Source organism: Hemitrygon akajei, chromosome 24, assembly GCF_048418815.1.
Source record: "Hemitrygon akajei chromosome 24, sHemAka1.3, whole genome shotgun sequence".
Taxonomy (NCBI): Eukaryota; Metazoa; Chordata; class Chondrichthyes; order Myliobatiformes; family Dasyatidae; genus Hemitrygon; species Hemitrygon akajei.
This window is the reverse complement of record NC_133147.1, coordinates 4,334,555-4,356,824: the sequence shown is the minus strand read 5'-3', so window position 1 is coordinate 4,356,824 and position 22,270 is coordinate 4,334,555. Positions and strand designations below refer to the sequence as shown.

At 42.3% G+C, this 22,270-nt stretch overlaps 1 protein-coding gene across 7 annotated transcripts in view; it reads right to left on the bottom strand.

Moving 5' to 3' along the window:
- Positions 1–22,270, bottom strand: part of LOC140715819 (scavenger receptor cysteine-rich domain-containing protein DMBT1-like) — a 77,820-nt gene that overhangs the window by 20,374 nt on the left and 35,176 nt on the right. For all 7 annotated transcript variants that reach the window (XM_073028216.1, XM_073028219.1, XM_073028220.1 and 4 more), the window contains exons 7-13: positions 17,486–17,800; positions 14,296–14,598; positions 10,938–11,252; positions 4,793–5,098; positions 3,706–4,005; positions 2,207–2,509; positions 526–822 (exon numbers count right to left, since the gene is read on the bottom strand). In XM_073028216.1, coding sequence (XP_072884317.1) covers positions 526–822; positions 2,207–2,509; positions 3,706–4,005; positions 4,793–5,098; positions 10,938–11,252; positions 14,296–14,598; positions 17,486–17,800 — 2,139 coding nt within the window. The remainder of the gene's footprint in view (positions 1–525; positions 823–2,206; positions 2,510–3,705; positions 4,006–4,792; positions 5,099–10,937; positions 11,253–14,295; positions 14,599–17,485; positions 17,801–22,270) is intronic.

Genomic DNA, 22,270 nt, shown 5'->3' with positions numbered 1-22,270 from the left:
CGGTAGTGTTTATGATTTAACGGGCCGTTAAGAAATATGTAAAATATCTTGAAATATTACTGTGAAGCCAATAAGAGTTACTTTCACTTTTCGGAGGTCAAAAGAATTGTACCGCTTACTCGTGATTTCGGGGCTTATCGTGAGTGGTTGTGGCTTGGAAAATGGACTGCGCCCTGTTTTCATCATTGAGGTCTCTACAATTGGAAAAAGATCAATTCCCTAAACTCTTAGTATCTTTCCTTCCAGTTAGTCCTGACGAAGGGTCTCGGCCCGAATCGTCGACAGTGCTTCTCCTTACAGATGCTGCTTGGCCTGCTGTGTTCCATCAGCATTTTGTGTGTGTTGTTTCGATTCCCTAAAAGAGCATTTGCTCTACTCTGTTCTCTGCAAAGCTAACAATTTTTTTCTTCAAATCAAATAACACTGCTTTGATGTAACGTAACAGCCGATAGATCACGCAATTTACATCGGATATCATAATGGTGTTTTGATAATGCCGAGCAAAATCTATACTGCCTTATATACCTGCAATGGATAGCGTAAGCGCGTCGCTGAGCTTCGAGTTGTAACGTCGATTTCCCACAAGGGCCTCGTACGAACAGAAATATTCGCCTTGGTCCGCCATGCTTGTGTTCAAGATGGCAAACTCGGCATAGCCACCACGCAGTGTCACTCTGGTAACGGCCACTGTTTGTCCTTTATATAATTGAAAATCTCTCGGAGTGTATTGCTTTGGTGCAGTGCACACGATGGTAAGCAGTTGACCTTGAGGATAAACTGAAAACGGATTCTTCACCGATATGGTGGGTTTCGTGGTCACATCTGAAAGGTAACATAGAGGCGATGAATATCATTACCAACATAGCATTTGAAATGAATACCCTGGCGTAATAGTTGCATTTTCATAGAGGTATAGAACACCGAACCTGACCTTGCTCCTCAGCACGTCCAAGCCGGCCAGTTGCCTACTGAGCTATGCCCATATCAGTCTAACTTTGCTTACCCGTGTACCAGTCTAAGTGTCCTTTAAACGTTGCAGTTGTTCCTATCTCTCTCAATTCTAGAAGCCCTTTCCGAATACACGGCACACTCCACGTGAAAATGTGTCCCTCTGAGCATTTCTCCCTCTTACCAGGAACCTATACCCCCTAGTGTTAGTTTTTCGTAACTTGAGAATACCCATCGTTTCCATGTCCCTCTTGATTTTATAAAGATCTACAGGAACACGACTATGTCTCCGATGTTGCAGGAAGATCAATCCAGTCTGTCCAATCTCTTTTACAACTCAAGTCCCGGTAACATATTTGTCAATTTCTTTTTTCTATTACCAGTTGCATCCTGTGTTCCATGACGACATACCGATCTGTCTGTGTGGATGTTCTAGCCCTCCTGTAACTTACTGTATCCCAAATAACTGTTATTGTTTTAACCATTACAAATTAAGCTGCATGTATGTACAGTAAGTTGTGATACAACTAAAAGTAGAGGGATGTCTGGGTCGTGACAGTGAGAGAGAATATGTTAAAGAGGTGACGCGGAATTTGACAATAGGGGTGGAGGACGTGAACCTGATGAGTTAAATCATTTGTCTTCGTTTGCAACGCATAAAGATGAACTATGAAAGACGGATCGATAGCTCTTTTTTTTAATTTCAGTCCAGCTTTCAATATGTCGGATTAAAAGTCCCAGCAAACCCCGGGGAGAGATGTGATCTAGTTGACTTTGACCGTGAGATGATTGTTGGTTTCAACATTTCAGAAGCTGGTGATCTCCTGGGATTTTCCCTCACAGCGGTCTCAAATGTTTACAAAACAAATGTGAAAATCAAATAAAAAAGAAACAGTGAGTGGCAGTTGCGTAATTGAGGGTGGTCATGCACACGTTTGAAAATCTATTAGGTACAGGAGGTTCCTACTAATGTTGGCACTGGGAGTAATTCAGGCCTTCCAGGATTGGCAACAACATTTAACAGGTCGAATGAATATAGAAGGCCATTAAAAGAACGAGATATTTCCACTTACCTAACAATAAAGAAGCAGCAAAGCAGTCGCATATGCAGTACCTTGTCAAAGGACTTATAAAAATCTAAGCACACAATATCCAGCGATTCTCCTTTGTCTGTCCTGCCTGTTATTTCCTCAGAGAACCCCAAAAGATTTGTTAACATGTGAAAGCAGTAGTAAGAAGAATGCAACCAGATACTTACTTGATACAGATATCTTCACCCGGTCGCTGTGCGTTGACGAGTAGAGCCGACTACCAATTGAAACTTTGAACATGCAGGTAAAGAAGGACTCTTGAAAACTGTCTATTTTTTCAACGTTTAGTATCCCGTTGGAAGCTGCAGACGGCCCTACTGAGACGATGGGCCCAGATTCGCCGACTTTGTAGAGGTAAAACGTTATCTCTCCGAACATGCTGGAGGCAGAACAACGGAATTTCACGTCTTCACCTGGCACGAATTCGGTGGACGCTCTCAGCACAGAAATAGACGGTCGCTGCAGTTCCTCTGCATTGAAGAGAAATCAGTGATTTATCGCATCAAATAAGTCGCCAATCTTCATTCGGCCTAGAGCTGCCCGCTGTTCACATCAGTAACAGCAGTAGGTTAAGCAGTCGCAGCGAGTCCTCACTTACCCGTTTAATCAATTATATTGACACGAATGAATATTGCACTATTGGCATGGCCCTGTTGTAAGTTCCCTTGTGCATGTTATTTCTTCGGACAACGTTACCACGCATACAATTTCGCTGTGCCTTAACATCCCCGCCATTAACACCCGCTCATCAAACATCCTTTCAGTTCTGATTCACACTTGCACTCGTCTTAAACGGTACCTTCAAATAAACCGTAGCTCTGAACCTAACCTCTAACCTCTGAACTCTGGCCCCATATCCACCTACACAACTGCTTCTTCATTGATACTATTGTACCTGTTTCAACCACTTTCTGCGGTAGCTACTTCCATGCATTCACCACCTTTACGTGAAAAGTATCACGTCAGTTTCCTTTCAAATCTTTCCAGTCTCAACACAAATCTATGCTCCCTCGATTGAACCTCCCCCACCCTGGAGTAAATACTTTTAACATCGCGTTTATCTGTGTACTACATAATTTTGAGCACCTCTTTAACGTCGCCGCTAATTCTCCGACTTTCCAAAGAAAAAAAATTATACAATCTAGCCAACCTCCCCCTCCAACTATGCTAGACCTATTAACATCCAATTAAATATTTTCGGCACTCCTGTTTAACCGCGTGTTTTCTATAACACAGTGAGCAAAACTGTGCACAGTAATGCAGGTGTGGCGTCGCCAGTGTCAAATCTCAAGTCCTACACTCATATCTTGAGAGAAGAAGACCAGTGTGCTAAACACAGTTTTCACTGCCGTGTGTCTCCGTGACACCGCTCACAGGAGTGCATTTGGTTGATCGAGTATATGCCGCCTGTCCAGCAATCCTATCGCCTTTTCCTTGTGTATTTTCTCATAAATCTCCACCCCGGCAGAAAACCAGCGCACTCCAGGGAAACAAGGAGAATGGTTTCAATTTCCACTAGAAGGTAGCAGAGCTAATAAATCGATCCCAGGTCACTGGAGCTGGGAAGCGTTAATTAATTGAAACTCCGCCCATCCTGCAACGATCAACACATCCACGGGATGCAAAGGTCTATCCGATAAATGCGAAAGGAAGTTAATTTACATACCTGTCACTGTCACAGGCACAATGTCACTCTCCGTTGAGTTGTATAGTTCTCCCGATCTTTTCAGCTGGTATGAGCAGGTATAGTTTCCGTTGTCCGCGCGAGTGACGTTAGCGATGGAAAACGTCACAGCGAATCCCGGGGAGGGCTTGTACATCACCGGTTGATTTCTACCGACCTTCCACAGCAGGAATATTGCCCCCATGAAAGTGGGAGAGGCCGTACATCGAATGCTAACGTATTCCCCGAGTGAATACTGGGTGGGCTCTCGGAACATCTGAATAGTCGGTTTTCTTGGCTTTTCTGCCGTATTAGTAGCATTTCAAAAATGAAAGGAACGAGATATAAGTAATAAAGAAACTATGTCAAATCAATACAACTTTAGGATACAGCGGCATGCGTACAATTTTCCCTCGTGTGGTTCGAGCAGAACTTCCTGAGCAAGCTAAACATTTTTTTCGGGTTCCATCATCAAATTTACTTTCCTTGTCTATTTTTCAAATATTTTGACCTCTATATGACTCGATTTACTTTCCAATTTAAAAACGTTGTGCTTAAGATTTATTTAAGGGAAATATTTAAGATTGGGATGTGTGTGAAGCACGCCGTATGTTTAGTTCAGGCATCGAACAGAAATTTTACCTTTACTTAGGCACTAAATGAAGGAATTGCTTCTCGTTTGTAATGAGCGCCTTCGTTCAAAATTCCATGTAAATGAAGATGTCTTTGTTTTATTGCAAGGCACTTAAAGCATGCTCGAGTGCAGGGTGTTTAGTATTGGAGAACTGAACTCCCTTTCTACGAATGCAACATAGTAATATAAACAACAGTAGTCACAATATTGCAACTAGCAGTTTGGATGCCGGTCAATCCCGACCAGCTGTACCATTTGTGTCGAATTGATCGTTCTACCTAACAACGCACGGTTGCACTCTCTCACAATGCCTGGCTGCTCGTCTTTGTCTGCAATAATAACACCAGCGGTCAAAATTGAAGGAGGTTCATTGAAAGAAGCACAGATGTGCACTAACTTGCAATGAATGAACAGAAGGATTGGCCCTTACTGATGAGAACTTGGGTTGTGACTTACCTATCACGGTAACCTTGATTCTGTCGCTCACTGTAGAATTGTACCACTTCCCATGTCTCTGCAATTGGTACATGCAAATATAGTATCCGGAGTGAGTCATATTTATATCTTCCACAGAGAAGGTGACATTCGCGTACTCTGCGTCAGCAACCATGGAAAGCAACCTTTCAGGTCCGCCAACTTTTTGCAGGTGAAACGTTCCCCCTTTAAGATATCTTGGCGAAGCGCATTGAATTTCTATCGTCTCTCCTTGAGCAAAAATGTTGGATGGTCGTAAAAGATCAATTTCCGGACGCTGTGGATTATCTGGTACAAAGGGAAAATGAAGCATAAAACTGATTTGAGATATTGTGTGCGGTTCTCGTTGATTCCTTTTACAGGAAAGATGTTACGCTTTTGGAGCTGGTGCACCAGGACATTCACAAACATGCTGTCTGAGTTATGGAGTAATATCTAAAAGGGGAGGTTAAACAAATTATGATTCTCTTCTCTTCCTCACAGGGAACTGAGGTGAGACCTGGTAAAATATTATGAGATTCACGGACAGGGTAGGTAGTCAGAGTCGATTTCTCGGGGTAGAAACATAAAGTACTGGCGGGCATAGTTTTAAGACCAGATGGGAGCAGAATGAAAAGGAATTAGACGGGTATGCGTTTGTCTTACACAGGAATTGGTAGATGTCTGGATTGTGGTGGCATTGGCGGATCTGGAAGCAGCCGCATTTAAAAAATGCTTAGGTGGATGTGCTAACATGCATGGATGTGGATCAATGCAGGTAATCAGGTTTAGTTTAATCTGACGTCATGGCCTAAGAGTGTATTCCTATGCTGAGCTACTCAATGTTCTATTGAGACTGGGACCGAATTCAGATCAAATATCACACATATCGGAAATTGCACCATCTCTGATCGCAAGACCCTACAGCGGATAATGAGGTCAGCTGAGTAGATCATCGGGGTCTCTCTACCTGCCATTACGGATATTTACACTACACGCAGTATCGGCAAAGCAAACAGCATTATGAAGCACCCCACGCACCCCTCATACAAACACTTCTCCCTCCTGCCGTCTGGGAAAAGGCACCGAGGCCTTCGGGCTGTCACGACCAGACTACGTAACAGTTTCTTCCCCCAAGCTATCAGACTCCTCAATACCCAGAGCCTGGACTGACACTTTACTGCCCTATTGTCTTATTTATTATTTATTATAATCTCTGCACTGTTTTGTGCACTTTATGCAGCCCTGGGTAGGTCCATAGTCTAGTGTAGTTTTTTTCTGTGTTTTTTTTTACGTCGTTCGGTCTAGTTTTTGTACTGTGTCACCATGCTCCTGAAAAAATCGTTGTCTCATTTTTACTATGTACAGTACCCGCAGTTATGGTCGAAATGACAATAAAAGTGGCTTGACTTGACTTGACACAAAATACGGGAAAAGAGGATAGTCAACGTTTCAGAATGAGACCCTTCATCAGGACTCAGGTTGAAGGCCACATCCTGCTGCAAATTTCCTAATTAAGTACATATTTAAGTTCAATTTAGAACTGAAGCTGTATCTGTTTCGAACACCACCTGTGCAACTCATTTCAGATATTAACCACTCTTCGACAAAAGAACAACCGCTCAGGTTCCAGCCTCGCTTTGAAAAATGTGTCCCTCAGATCGTACTTAAGTCCCTCGATTCTTTCCTTAAACATGTGCAGCCTTGGTCTGCCCTGATCGGCTCTTCAAAAAAAAACCAGACTATCTGGCCTACCTATGCCTCTTAGAGTGCCATAAGCTATTGTACATTGGTGCTTAAATGGCCAGTTCATGAAAACGTTATTTCCTTTCTTCAACTAAATACCTCTTCCCAATTACTCCCCTGCTAACACTAGCATGGCTTCTTTCATTCATTGTCCTCATGAAGGGTCTCTGAGAAGGAAACCTAGTTTCCTTTTTCATAGATCCTACCTAGGCTGCAGAATTATTTTTTATTATTATTTTCCAGTACTTTCTGTTTTATTTGCAGATTTTCACATTTATTTCAAAGTATGAATCGTCCTGTACTTCAGCCTCCATGGGTCAGGCACCTACCACTGTCCAAACCCTGGGGCAAAACATCAAATTGCAGCAGGGCGACAGAACGCAGTGGCCACTTTATTAGGTATACTGCTTGTTAATGCAGATATATAATCAGCCAATCAAGTAGCAGCAACTCAATCCATAAAGCAATACAGGCATGGTCTAGAGTTTCAGTTGTTGTTCAGACCAAACATCAGAACGGGGAAGAAATGTGTCCTAATTATCTTTGAACATGGAGTGATTGTAGGTGCCAGTCGGGGTGGTTCTGTTATCTCAGAAGCTGCTGATCAGAATCAGGTTTATTATCACCGGCATATGACGTGAAATTTGTGAATTTAGCAGCAGCAATTCATAATCTAGCAGAGAGAGAAAATAAATCGATAACATAAAACATAACAATAAATAAACAAGTAAATCAATTACGTATATTGAATAGGTTTTAAAATGTGTAAAAACAGAAATATACAGAAATACTGCATATTAAAAAACTGGGGTAGTGTCCAAAGCTTCAATGTCCATCTGGGAATCGGATGGCAGAGGGGAAGAAACTGCTCCTGAATCGCTGAGTGTGTGCCTTCAGACTTCTGTACCTCCTATCCGATGGTAACACTAAGAAAAGGGCATGTCCTGGGTGCTGGACGTCCTTAATAATGGACGCTGCCTTTCTGAGACACACTCCAGAAAGATGTCCTGGATACTTCGTAGGCTAGTGCCCAAAATGGAGCTGACTAGATTTATAACCTTCTGCAGCTACTTTCGGTCCTGTGCAGTAGCCCATCCATACCAGACAGTGATGCAGCCTGTCAGAACGCTCTCCACGGTGCAACTATAAAAGTTTTTGAGTGTATTTGTTGACATACCAAATCTCTTCAAACTCCTAATTAAGTGTAGCCGTTCACTTGTCTTCTTTAAGCTACATCGATATGTTGGGACCAGGTTAGATCCTCAGAGACCTTGACACCGAGGACCATGAAGCTGCTCACTCTCTCTACTTCTGATCCCTCCGGTATGTGCTCCTTCGTCTTACCCTTCCTGAAGTCCACAATCAGCTCTTTCGTCTTACTGACGTTGAGTGCCAGTTTGTTGCTGCAGCACCATTCCACTAGTTGGCATATCTCACTCCTGTACGCCCTCTCGTCACCACCTGAGATTCTCGAAACAATGGCTGTATCGTCAGCAAATTTAAGGATGGTATTTGAGCTATGCCTAGCCACAGAGTAATGTGGATACAGGGAGAACAGTGGACTACGCACACCCCCCAGTGTTGATCTTCAGCGAGGAGGATATGTTATCACCAGTCCACACAGACTGCAGTCTTCCGGTTAGGGAGTCGAGGATCCAATTGGAGAGGGAGGTACAGAGGCCCAGGTTCTGCAATTTCTCAATCAGGATTGTGGGAATGATGGTATTAAATGCTGAGGTATAGTCGATGAACAGCATTCTGACGTAGGAGTTTGCGTTGTCCATAATGCTCTGAAGCCGTGTGGTGAGCCATTGACATTGATCTGCTATTGACCTGTTGTGCCGATAAGAAAATTGCAATGGGTCCAGGTCCTTGCTGAGGCAGGAGTTCAGTCTAGTCATAATCAATCTCTCAAAGCATTTCGTCACGGTCGATGTGAGTACTACCTGGCGAAAGTCATTAAGACAGCCCACGTTATTCTTCTTTGGCACTCGTATAATTGTTGCCTTTTTTGAAGCAAGTGGGAACTTCTACCCGTAGCAGTGAGAGGTTGAAATGTCCTTGAATACTCCCGCTAATTGGATGGCACAGGTTTTCAGAGTCTTACCAGGTACACCATCGAAACCTTCTGCCTTGCCAGGGTTCACTCTCTTTAAAGACAGTCTCGCATCGGCCTCTGAGACGGAAATCACAGGTTCCTCTGGTGCAGCAAGGATCTTCCCAAATGTCGTTGTGTTCTCCCTTTCAAAGCGTGCATAGAAAGTGTTGAGCTCATCTGGTAGTGAGGCATCGCTGTCATTCATACTATTGGGTTTCGCTCTGTAGGAGGCAACGCCAGAGTTGTCGTGCATCTGTTATTGCCTCCAACCTCGTTCGAAAGTTTCTCTTCGCCCTTGTCATTACCCGCCGCAAATCATACCTGGTTTTCTGGTACAGCCTTGGGTTGCCAGACATGAATACCACAGATTTAGTCTTCAGCAAGACCACGTATCTCCTGGTTCATCCACGGCTTTTGGTTTGGGAATGTACAATAAGTCTTTGTAGGCACACACTCATCCACACAGGTTTTAAAGAGATGAATCCGTGAATACAATCCTGCCCACCGATTCAAAGCATTCCTGTAGGCACTCCTGTGCTTTCCTTGTCCAAATCTTCTTGGCCCTCACTGCTGTGCTGCAGTCTTCAGTCTCTGCCTATACTCGGGAGTAGAAGTACAGCTAGGTGATCAGACTTCCCGAAGTGAGGGCCTGGAATAGCACGATAGGCATTCTTGATGATGGTGTAGCAATGGTCCAGTGTGTTGTTTCCAAAGGTATTGCAAGTGATCTCTTGATGGCAGTTGCTTAGTAATTTTTTTTTCAGACCGGCCTTATTAATGTCTCCCAAAACGATGGTGAAGGAGTTAGGGTGCGCTGTTTCGTGCATGTTGATTCCATTTCTCACGTCTAAAGCCTGCATGACATTGGCCTGAGGTGGAATGTAAACTGTTACCGAAATGACCCCAGAGAACTCCCGTAGTAGGTAAAAAGGGCGATACTTTACTGCGAAATATTCACTGCTAGATCTCCTACAATTTTCACGCACGAAGGTTTTACAGTTTACAGAGAACGGTGCAAAGGAAAAAAAGTAGTGCTCGGCGATTCTGTGAGCAAAAGCGCCTGGCTAATGATAGAACTTAGAAGAGAGTGGCTAGGCTAGTCAAGCTTTCAGGAAGGCCAATATGACTCAAATAAGCAACCATTGCAACAGTGCGTGCAGTAGAGCATCTCTCATCTGTCCAATCTTGAAGTGGATGGGCTACAGCAGCAGAAGACCGTGAACATGCACTCAGTGGCTACTTTATTTGCAACAGCAGGTACCTAATAAAGCGGCCAGTTACTTTATATTCAGACTTGAACATGTTCAGATGACGATTGAAGCCCTGCCGCTAGACAGTGTTTATCAAAGTGTAAGACATGTATTCATATAAAATTGCTTACTCCTCCCCGTCCAAGTGTCACTCAAATGTTCTGGTTGTTCAAGCCACTTCCGCATTTTTTGGGTTTCTTCTACGTAGGCACCACGTTCTGCGTGAGCGTGCTCTCCTACAAATCTTTCCGCTCTCCCCTTAGGGCAATACCACCCACACCTTGATTCCACACACCTGATATTTAAAAATATTAGTGCATTCACCCTCAAGGTTTTATACACCTCAAAATGGTCTCCCCTCAGCTTTCTACGCTCTCACTAAATAAGTTCTAGCCTGCACCAAGCAGAATCGGGGTGAGTGGCCGTTATCCATTCACTCCAATCACTTTCTGGAGTATGAGCACATCTTTCGAAGCAACTCATGGCTGGGTCAACTCTCGGCTGTTGCATTTGAGGTTGGAAGGAGACAAGACATGCGGAAATTCCACTTTCCCGCCCAGCAGAAAACTGCTGCAGCCCAGTGGCAGCCAGTAAATCCACCCCATCCCACCTGCCGGTTTCTCGTCCTTAAGTCCTCTCTGGACATAAGCAGAGAATTCCTAACTTGGAGCGAAGGTGCCCTATAAGTACAGGAATAAGTAAGTAATTCGGAAAGTCTCTTATGGTTATTTTGAATGACTGAATGCCAAATTAGATCATCGTAGGATACCTTAGTCTATAACTTACTAGCATGGAATCCTATCCATAATTCCGAACAGAGAGGCGTCTCCTGCCACCCAGATATTTAGCAAACCAGTTCACGCCAATGATATCTAAAGCTGGCCATTGAATTCCTGAAAAGTTCATTGAAATTAGCATTGCAATTCTCACCAATACCGTTCCAAGATTTTCCAGTCACCACGATTTCAATCCAAATGTCAAAAAAAATGTTAATATTTTCAGTTATCTTCAAACCTTTGTAAGTTTTGGACTGACACATATCCACCATGATTACCTGAACAAAAAACACCAGCATCGCTTTGCTCACGACAAATTCTAGGATTGATCGATTGCACTGGACACGACCACAGATATGACTCCGATCCGGTGCATTGCACTTGATCGAATATAATTGGCCCGCTCCCTTCTCCAAAATAGCCAGCGGTGGCGACTGACCGGCTGAATCCACATCCAAGCTGTTCGCAAACAACATTTGCGTCGAGGATGTCCCAACCCGAAGAACAGATCGTTCCCCACGAGCCGTTGTAGTAACCTTCCACTCTCCCAGAACATGAATCGGGTCCACCAACCAATCGAAGATTCGAATTTACTGTGAAAAAGAGTTCAAATGCAAAATTTCTGAATAAACTTTGGAAGTTGCTGTTGGCCGGACCTCAGAACTATACAGTTCCCCGATGACGATTGCCATTGTAATCAAATGGAAGTTTTTTAAGATTATGAGATAGACAGAGGAAACTTTCGTTATATCTGCCAACAGTTGAAATGTCTATTACGAAACTGCATGCATTTTAAGTTCAGTGGAGAGTTGCAGGTAAAGATTACTTTCCTTTTATACAGACTGTGAGTCGAAGAAAGAAATACTAGGTTTCGCACTGGAGGCAAATATATTGGAGGCTTTCAACAGCCTCGGCAGATGCATGAACATGTTTAGAATGGTGGGGGGGGGAGATGGGCATTGTGTGGCCAGAAGGGAGTAATAGATTTAAGCGTTTAATTCTTAGCTTAATTGGTTCCAGATAGTGTCGACGTTCAAATGGCTTTTTCAAGGGATATACTGTTGCATAGAAACATAGAAAAACTACAGCATAGTACCGGCCCTTCGGCCCACCATGCTATGCCGAACATGTACTTATTTTAGAAATTATCTAGGGTTACCCATAGCCCTCTACTTTTCTAAGTTCCATGTACCTATACAGGACTCTGTTTTAAAAAAAAACCCTATCGTATCCACCTCTACTACCATCGCCGGCAGCACATTCCACACACTCAAAACTCTCGGCGTAAAAAACATACCCCTGACATCTCCTCTGTACCTGCTTCCAAGCACTTTAAAACTGTGCCCTCCCGTGATAGCAATTATTGCCCTGGGAAGAAGCCTCTGACTATCCACACGATTAATGCCTCTCATCATCTTGTACACCTCTATCAAGTCGCCTCTCATCCTCCGTCTCTCCAAGGAGAAAAGGACAAGTTCACTCAACCTGCTTTATTATGCTATGTTTCCCAATCCAGGTAACATCCTTGTAAATCTCGTCTGCACCGTTTCTATAGTTTCCACATCCCTCTTGTGACCAAGAATGAGCACAGTACTCTAAGTGGGGTCTGACCAGGGTTTTATGTAGCTGTAACATTACCTCCCTGCTCCTTACCTCAACCCACGGTTTTGAAGGCCAATGCACCGTTTGCCTTCTTAATCACAGAGTCAACATGTGCAGCAGCTTTGAGTGTCCTATGGATTTGGAACCCAAGATCCCTCTGATCTTCCGCTCTGCCAAGAGTCTTACCATTAATATTATATTCTGCCATCATATCTCACCTACCAAAACGAACCACCTCACACTTACGTGGGTTGAACTCATCTGCCACTTCTCAGCCCAGTTTGCATCCTATCGATGTCCGGCAGTAACCTCTGACAGCACTCCACACTAACTACAACACCCCCAGCCTTTGTGTCATCAGAAAATTTACTAACCCATCCCTCCACTTCCTCATCCAGCTCATTTATAAAAATAATGTTCTATCTGCTATGTTGTAATCTATTCTCGCATACATTCCCGGAGGGTTCAGTTAGAACGATCAATGATTGAGCACGTCAGTGAAAAACGTGAGGACTGCGGAGCGTGTGGGAGAAATGCATGTAGACACAACGCGAACGTGCAAGCTCCAAACTGCCGTGCCGTGGATGTTCTCTTGCGGTTTGTTGTGCGGGAATTGGAACAGAAAATGCATTTAGTTATCGTATGTATCAGCTACGATTTTATTGAACACCGGGAACATCATTTAAGAAGCACTTGGATAGGTACACAGAGGGGCGGATGGTAAGGACCGATGTGTGACCTTGGGATTAGATGGGCGGATGCCATGATCTGCATAGACTCGATGAGCTAAAGATCCAGTATTCGTGTTCTGTTGTTCTGTCAAAGAGGAGCATGAACAGGCAGGCAATATTTTGACATTGCGTTCGATTCACATTACCGGGGTGATTGATAAGTTCGTGGCCTAAGATAGAAGGCGTCAATTTTAGAAAAACTAGCACATTATTTTTCAACATAGTCCGCTCAACATTTACACACTTAGTCCAGAAGTCTTGGAGCATACGGATCGCTTTTTTGTAGAAGTCGGCGCCTTGGACCTCCAGAGGAGGTCCACGGCAGGGGTGATTTATAAATTCGTGGCCTAAGGTAAAAGGAGATGAGTTATTAACTTCAAACTTTCTGCATAATCACTCAAAGAGCTGAACTGCACGTGCGTGTAACGAGAGCCGACTTCTGCAAAGAAGGGATCTGTTTGCTCCACGACCGCTGGAATAAGGGTGTAAATGTAGCAGGGGACTATGTTGAAAAATAAATGTGCTAGATTTCCTAAAATTGACTCCTTCTACCTTAGGCCACAAACTTATAAATCACCCCTCGTATATCTGCACAGATGTCGTTAACCAAAGGATCTGTTTTTGTGCCCTTCTGCTTCGTGTTATGTCATCTAAAAACATATAAGTCAATGTTGGTTGTATCGTTAATAAATATTTCAAATTCCTCGGAGAAAATCAAGCAGAAAGATCTTTGAAAAATATTTATGTTTATAGATTAATCTATCAAGTGGCATATGAGAACATTTCTTTTCCGGGATGAAAACATTTAACACTCGCAGCATGAAGGCTATTAGTTCGGGACAACATTGAGGGTCACGGGTTCTCTTTCTGTGATGTGCTGTTCTAGGCCAGATGTAATCTGCAGAATGCACATCTTATCGTCCTTTAATTATAGTGTTTGATTTTCATATTTCCTATTCTAAGATATGATTGATGAGTCGAAATTGTTTTACGGCTTAACATTGGCAAGGACCTGATAGTAGCCATGAAGTGTGTAGACCAAAACGTTGGCTTCAGATTGCAAGACTAATGACTCGTTGGCCCTATAGTTACTACCCACCTGCTCCCCAGATGCATCTGAAGACAACTTGTATCGCTCGACTAAAATACTCAGCCTCTTCCACATCACCCACATTGCAGCCGTGAGCAAAATGAAGGGAAGAAAACTTGTAAAAAGACACTTAGACACAATGTACATTGTTCATAATGTAATTCTAAAACAGGATAGGGAGGGGAAATGAGCTGCGTTATCAGTATTCCTTACCCATAATAGTAATATCCCTTGGTATGCTGTTTGCGGACTGGAAGACGATCTCTGACACTTCTACTTGATAGTTACACCAATAGGTACCTTCATGGGTCTTGTTAGCATTGGAGATATTAAAAGTCACCTCGCGAAATCTCTCGGTAATCTGCCGGGACATGATTGGATCTTCTTCTCCTTTCTTGTAGAGAAATACTTTGGAAGCTTTATATAGAAAGTGAACGCTGCATACAATCTCAATAGTGTCGCCTTGGAAGAAAATACCGTTTTTCCTTACGTTAGAGATCGGTTTTGGCGGTTCCGCTGTGAATTGAGGAATTAAAAACTAGTTTACCAGAAAAAAACATAATCAACAGCAGTGCCGGTAATAAAACATAAAACAACATATTGGCCTGTTCCTCTCTATGGCAACTCCAGAGCTGCCATCGCGGATTTTGACACGAAGTGCTCGTTCTACCCTGTTTAGCCATTCTTGATTCTAGGAATCAAACATGGTTATTACAAGATCTTGACATGATTTAAGGCCTCAAATGCCGTGAAACGGTGGGTGCTGCAGATATATTCCATTTCAAATTAAAAGATGTGTGCAATTCTCCTAATGGCATATTAAGCAATGCAGTCAAGAGAAAAAATCACAGGTAATGCTGAAGACACTCAGCCGATGAGGCCCGAAATATCGACTCTTTATTCATTTTCATAGATGTTGCCTGACCTGCTGTGTTCGGCCGGCATGTTGAGTGTGTTACCTAGGTGATCTATGGGCGTCATTCATATATTGGGGGGACCATGACTCAGCAAAGCTGCAATATAACTTTCAGACTCTTAAATTCAATGATTTAAATACAGGCACCTCATGCTGTTTCCTTACAACGCAATCGCCCTGGGAAGATTCTTTCGCTCAGCTGTAGACTTGCACCCCAAGATACCCCTGCAGATCAACCGTTAGCATCTTGTAATGAACAATGTCCTATCCCTACGCATTCATTCTCCGAAGTGCAGCACTTCATATTTTGCTGGATTGAATTTCATTTCCCATTTTCCATCCTATATCTGCAACAGATATACATACCGCTCTAGCATCGTCAATACTCTACAATATTCCCAACAAAATCATTCATTGTATCGTCTCATAACTCACACACTTGTGCATCTACATTATCATTCAGATCATAGTGACATATTAGCGTGGATTCTTTCCATCTCACTCTTCTGAATCAGTTTCCCATGAGGGACCTTACGAAATGACTAACTAAAATCCATATGGACTACAGTTACAGCTCCACCTTCATCAGTTGCCTCCCCCACCATGTCCAACAAAATAGGCAAGACAGTAAGATGGGATTTGCCTACGCAAAGCTATTTTATTTTCCCAAGATATACTAAATTCTCATATATTTTAACCTATGGAATCCTGTCCGGTAGCATCCCTAGCAGTGTTGTCAGACTCACTGGTGTATAGTTTCCAGGTTTATCTCTATTTCCCGTCTAGAACAATTGAACAATATTATGGTAACTGATCGCCTGCTCTCCGAGCTCTGACATGTAGCTAAAGAGACACGAACATCTTTGTCAAATCCCCACGTATCTCAACATTTGCCTGTTTCAAAAATCTTGTGATATATCCCATCTGGCCCTAGGAACTTATCCAACTTGATATCATTTATGAAAAACACTTCTACCTCTTTCTCAATCTCAAAATGCCCTAGTATATTGCCAAATGGAGCGTTCCAAATGGATCTCCCTATTCTCTGCATTTTTCTCCTTGGTTAAGCATCAATATTATTTCGGAATTCACGCATATTTTCCACCTACAAGCACGGTTCTTTAATTAGCTGTTGTGGTCAAACCCTCTCCCTAATTATTGGTTTGCTCTTGAATGCCATCATGATCACTTTTAAGAATTCTTATGGTTCCTCTGCTCTTGAGTTTCATTTTAGCTTCTTAATAGCTTCGTAATAGCCCTCAAGGGCTTCGTTACCTGGTACCTTCCTAAACCTCCCATGCGTTTCCCTTTTCCTGGACAAAATTCTCGCTGCATCTCGTCATCCCCGGTTCTGCTGCCTTGCCACCATTGTCCTTCCTTACTGGAAAATATTTGTGAACTATTCTGTGCAATTGGTCTTTAAAGCCCCTCCACATGTGTACTTGCCCTACAAAAAGGCTATTCCTAATTAACGTTTGCTCATTCCTTGTTGATACTCCAGTAATTTGCACCTCTGCAATTTAATACTATCAAGCAAGGTCCATGTATATCCTTATATATAATCGTTCAACTATATAAGCATAAGGGTATCTCTAAGAAATGTACGAGGCACTGTGGCCAATAGCGTTTAATCTGGGCTGCCGTGACGTGTTGCACGTTGGGAGGTCAGTTTCAGTTACCCTTTGTCATTCGAGAACAGTGCTGCAGCCCTGGAAGAGTTTGTGGGTACCCTTTGCAGACGCGCACGAATCCTCTGACATTCCACTTTCCTCCCATATGGCAACCTCATGTAGTTTTATGCGCTAAGTAGCCCTTAGTGTGCAGGTGAGTGATAGAATCTGAACGGAGTTGCTGTGATAGTGTGAAAATAAAGCAAGATAATATAGCATAATTCCACAGTTAATGACAGAGTGAAATCGGGGGGTGGTGGGGGGGGGGAAGTACCTGTTTATTCTTTGTGCTAATTGAATGCATGACCGAATTGCTTTTTCTAGTTTTACGTACGATTTACATATTACCCTCCGAAGTGAAATCATTCAACCCATTATATACATACAGAGACCAGTTTATTTGATACAACAATACACCTGCTCATAAATGCAAACGCCTAATTAGCCAATCAATGGCAGCAACGCAATGCATAAAAAACATGGAGTCATATTCACCACGTTCTCTTGTTTTTCAGACCAAGCTTCAAAATGGGGAAGGAATGTGATCTTAGGGACTTGGACAGTATAATGATAGTTAGTGTCAAATGGGATTGTTTGAGTATCTGAGAAACTGGTGATCTCCTGGGATGTCCAGGTGTAACAGTCTAGTGCTTGCAGAGAATGGAGCGAAAATCAAAAGTCATAAGCAGCATGCAAGGTCAGGATTGGCCTGCAGGTCTGAAGTCGTGAAGTGGATATACTCTTTAAAACACCGTTGTTGTGCGTCGATCATCCGCAAGATACCGTGCCAACTGAGACAATATATATGGGTTCTTACCTACACAGGCGACACTGGCACTTGTCGTGCCTGAGCAAGTAAGGCCTTTAACCCATGCTCTTGCCGGACAAACCCATAGATGTTTTTCGGCGCCACCGCACCTTACAACATTCATGAATATAGGTTCAGTGACTTCACCATCATTCAGATTCGTTATTCCGTTGGGAAATCCGCAGCCCAGTTGCCGGCAGACCACCAGCGCATCTATAAGGTCCCAATTGCTGGCACAAACTGAACCCCATGTGTTGTTATAATAGACCTGGACTTTGCCCGAACAGTCGTTTTCACCATCAATCAATCGTATCTGTATGTCGTCTGTAAAGAAAATCACAAACACAAGTCACACGGGCGAATCAAAAAATAATATTGTGCTGTCAGCATAATGATTGGCCTGCGGTCAAAAGGTTGGATAATCATGAGTATACTCTAACTTCCAGTTCTTAGTTTAATTTTGTATGCAATATCCAATATTTGCCCATTTCAATGGTTAGTAATCTGTAGCGTTCAAGAATATGTCATGATGTTTGTCAAACCGACGGGATAAGGCTGTTCCTGAAAACAACCGTTCTCCATACCCACCCCACACCTCGTTCTATCTTCTTCCCAGTGAAAATAGCTCCATTTAATTAATTGTCGCATCGAGAACTGACAATGAATGTCATAGAGCCGTAGGTAAATAATTATATTAGCAATGCAACAGGAAAATGAGAGAAGAAGTAGATTAGTTGGCCTTTGATGTCTGACTCGCCATGCAATCTGATTAAGGCTAACCTGCCCTGGCCTCAACTCCTTTAAAGCGCTATTTTCTTGTGTTGCTCAAATTCCTGACCATTCAAAGAACATATATTCCTATATTAAATATCCAAATAATGCAGCCTCCATGTTGACATGGAGTTATAGAATTTTAGAGATTCGCCACCTACTGGGAGAGATTCCCACGCCTCTCAATTCCAAATGAACGCCACATTATCTTGTGACAATATTCTCTCGTTCAATGCTCTCCGCCAAGTGAAACGCCGTAACCTGTGTCTAGTCATGTCCCATTAAGGTAACAGATATTTCATTAAGATTATCCTCCACCTTCTAAACTTCAAATAACTCAACTCATCTTTTTCACTTGCTCTTGCTAGTCACATCTATCGTCCTAGGAGTTAACTGATGGCTGTCCTCTGGATTTGTTTCCAGTAAGTTTCCTTAAGGAAGGAAAAGGTAATTTTAGCTTTCATTTTAAAAACGCTAGAATATAAGAGCAAAGGTATAAAGCTGGGGCATTATAAGATATTTGCCGGACTAGATTTGGAGTATTGAGAGTATTGAAATCTATTCAGTATCGAAGGGCCTATATGGAGTGGAGTTGGAGCGAATATTCCTTATCGCGGGGGAAGCTAGAACCAGAGGGCACAGCCTCAGAATGGAAGGACGTCACTTTAGAACAGAGATGAGGAGGAATTTCTTCAGCCACCTGAAGGTGAATCTGTGGAAGTGATTGCCACAGAGGGCTGTGGAGGACAAGTGACTATGTATATTTAAAACGGAGGTTGATATGTTCTTAATTAATAAGGATGTCAAGGGGTATGGGCAGAAGGGTGGACCGTGAGTTTGAGAGGGATAATAAATCAGCCACGATGAAATGGCGGAGGAGATTCAAAGTGGCGAAAAGCCTAGTTCTTCTCATGTATCTTATGATCTTGTGCTCTTAAAAACGTGGACTAAAATCGTTCATGACGCTCGAAGCGTAGCCTGGATAACACCACTTACGCTGTTACAATGCGTCCTGGGGTCTAACTGAAACCCTTTTTCAAGAGATGTGTAACTATTATTTACCCCACTGCTTACTTCCGGAAGGTTTATCCCCTTGGCGATTCCTTAGGGGTCATTTCACAAGGGCATATACTGCAAGAGCACTCGACTCATTTGCAACTTCAGCTGTTTTAATACTAGTCTACGTCTTGATTCCTCATAACTACACATGCCTTTATTTTCTCGAATTCAATCTATTTTTGAAAGTACATCATTCAGTCACGAAATGAATATATATCTGTCCTTATATCTGTCGTTGATGTTCCTCATCTCGACATACAAGGACACTTCGTTATTCTCGCTGTCGAAGACACTACAACTGCATTAACAGAACAAACGGTTTACTGGGGAAAAATTAACGCTTTTGGCTGAAGTTTTGAATTTAGAGAGTCACAAGGGAATGAAGATGCTGGCATTTAAACCCACAAACAATCTGCTGGATGATCTCATCTACCCTGAGATTAATTTCCTTGCAGGACTTCAGAGCAGAATAAAGAAATACAAATAGTATGAAAAGCTACACACAAACCTAATGGGTAAAGGTCCGGCCAAGGTAACAGGTCGAAGCCCTGCATCGTATTTGAGACTGGGTGGCCACTATAAAAAAGAGAGGGGAAGTAGTAAGGCATGAATCGGAGGTCACCCCTCCTCATTCCACCTATCACATCGGACTCCTGCCACACTATTCCATCTGTCCATTTAATACTGTCGGTCTCTCCTTACCATTCTCAAACCTGACGCACGTGTTCCACGCGGAACGTCGACAATTCGGGGACCCTACATTGACTTCTTTACCTATTTCCTCCGTTAGTCGGGGTCGATTATGTATGTTGCGTCCCAGCTGACTTAATGATAATGTAAGTCAGGGCAGTACGGTATCGAGAACAAGATGCTGCACATGTAGCAGGTTCCCACTGCCTACGCAACTGCTGAACCCAAAGGAACGCCAGAGACCAATACAGTTTGGCACCAATGCATTCGCAGGAATTGCCAGTCAGTGCTGAACTCCATTTGGGACTGCCTTACTAACTCTATCCGAGGATTGTTCCTCGGGGTTCATTCTCGAAGATTTCCTCGGATATATTCACAAGGCGGCGGACGTTTAAGCTCAGTTTTCCTTCTCCTAAATGAGCTGTCAACCACGGATAACGAGCCCTAACAGCCCTGAGCGATTATTATAAGGTACCAGTAGCCCGTCATTTACCACTTCTCCTGTCAGTAGAAGTAGCTCCATAGGGCTTAGTAGTTAAGCCATACGTGAAGGCCAGGAGTTGAAATTAGTTGTCAGAAACTATTTTAGAAGCAAAATACTGATAGCATTTGGTAGGTATTAGTAGCTTATCCCCACAATCACCCCAGCAACAACAACCATGAAGGACTGATATAACAACAACAACAACAACAACAACAACAACAACAACAACAACAACAACAACAACAATAATAATAATAATAATAATAATAATAACAATAATTTTCTCAGCTCAAACTGGTAAAACCTGAGGTACAGACATAGCCAAGCACGCTAATTTGTCAATTGCTAGGAACTTTCGGACTATTCTAATAGTGTTTAGTATTTTGTTGTTTTCTGGAGATTTATATAAATAATAATGTATAGGTCCAAACTTTAAATGCTATTGTTCAGAGACTTTGGGATGTTACCAGTTGTAGATAGTACTATTTGGACAAAATATATCCTGTTCATGTACCTCAGTCTTTCAAATTCCTCTTTTAATTCAACATGTTTCTGGTGTTTCAATTTATTGATTTCCGTTGATTATGTGTGTTTGAAATGGCGATATCTTCTAACTGCCTTTTTTTGCTTGTTTATCCCATAATATCATATCTGACCGCTTATTATCGGTTGTCCCACTCGGAATAATGCATTGGTCGTAATATCACTTATAGGACTGTTACTTTAAAACTGGATCAGGCTTGTATTTATGGTAAGATATGTTGACTTCTTATGAATTTGTACTTTAAATCAAGATTTTGTTAAATGATGCTTGCCACTTAATTCTGCCTTTATAAGTAATCAGATTGAGTTAAGGTGCTGCAGGATTTTGTAATGCATTGGATAGTTTCTAGTTTCTCTTGGCATTTCTGCATTATCGTTTTGAATTTCTTTGTCTTTTATTATATATTTTTGGTATTTTTGTGTGTTATCCACACGGTCCTGTATTCACATAAGGGAAACTTCTGTTTCTGGAAAGAGTTCTATAACTTTGAGCCAGGAGTTCGACTGTTCCTTGTCGATATCTAGTCTGCTTGGACATCCTGATGCCTTCCATGGTGGAAAATGCTGTCCCGTTAGTTAGCTTTTTTCTTCAATCGTGATAATTTCTTCATTTTTCTAGGTTGTGCATTAATTTAAGTTCAGTGCTGTACATGTCTTATCCGAATTGAATCTGCTCGTATCTAGTGCAGAATCCTATTTTTTCTTTGATGAAAATATATTCTTAGAAGTTTTCAGACTGTAGTGTTATCTTTATATCTATGATACTTCTTTTCTTTCTGTTCTACGTAGTGTTTATCCAGGTATGTTCGTGTTTACTGTACGTAGCGTCTTCTAAAATTTGTCATTGCAGTTCTATTTTCCTTAACAAATTTTCCAGATCACTTTCTGATCAAGCCATCATGCTAAAAGTGTACATTAATATGGGTAGAGGGGAAGTGTTTATTGCGCTTGTTATATTTTTACCATTGAACTATGCTTGGCAGATTTTCTTAAGGCTTATCTAAATTCTGTCACATGTTTGCCCTTTATCACACTACGATCTACTTTCTTTGCTTATTGATGTCCGCGATACATATTTGCTTCATTTTCATACACCGGTTGTACTGTATCTTGCTGTTCTGTTGGTATTTTATTACTTCTATTATTTTTCTCAGCTCAAGCTGTTAAAACCTAAGATATGGACCTGGCCAAGCATGCTCATTTGTCAATTGCTAGGAACTTTCGGGTTAATCTAGTGGTGTTTAGTG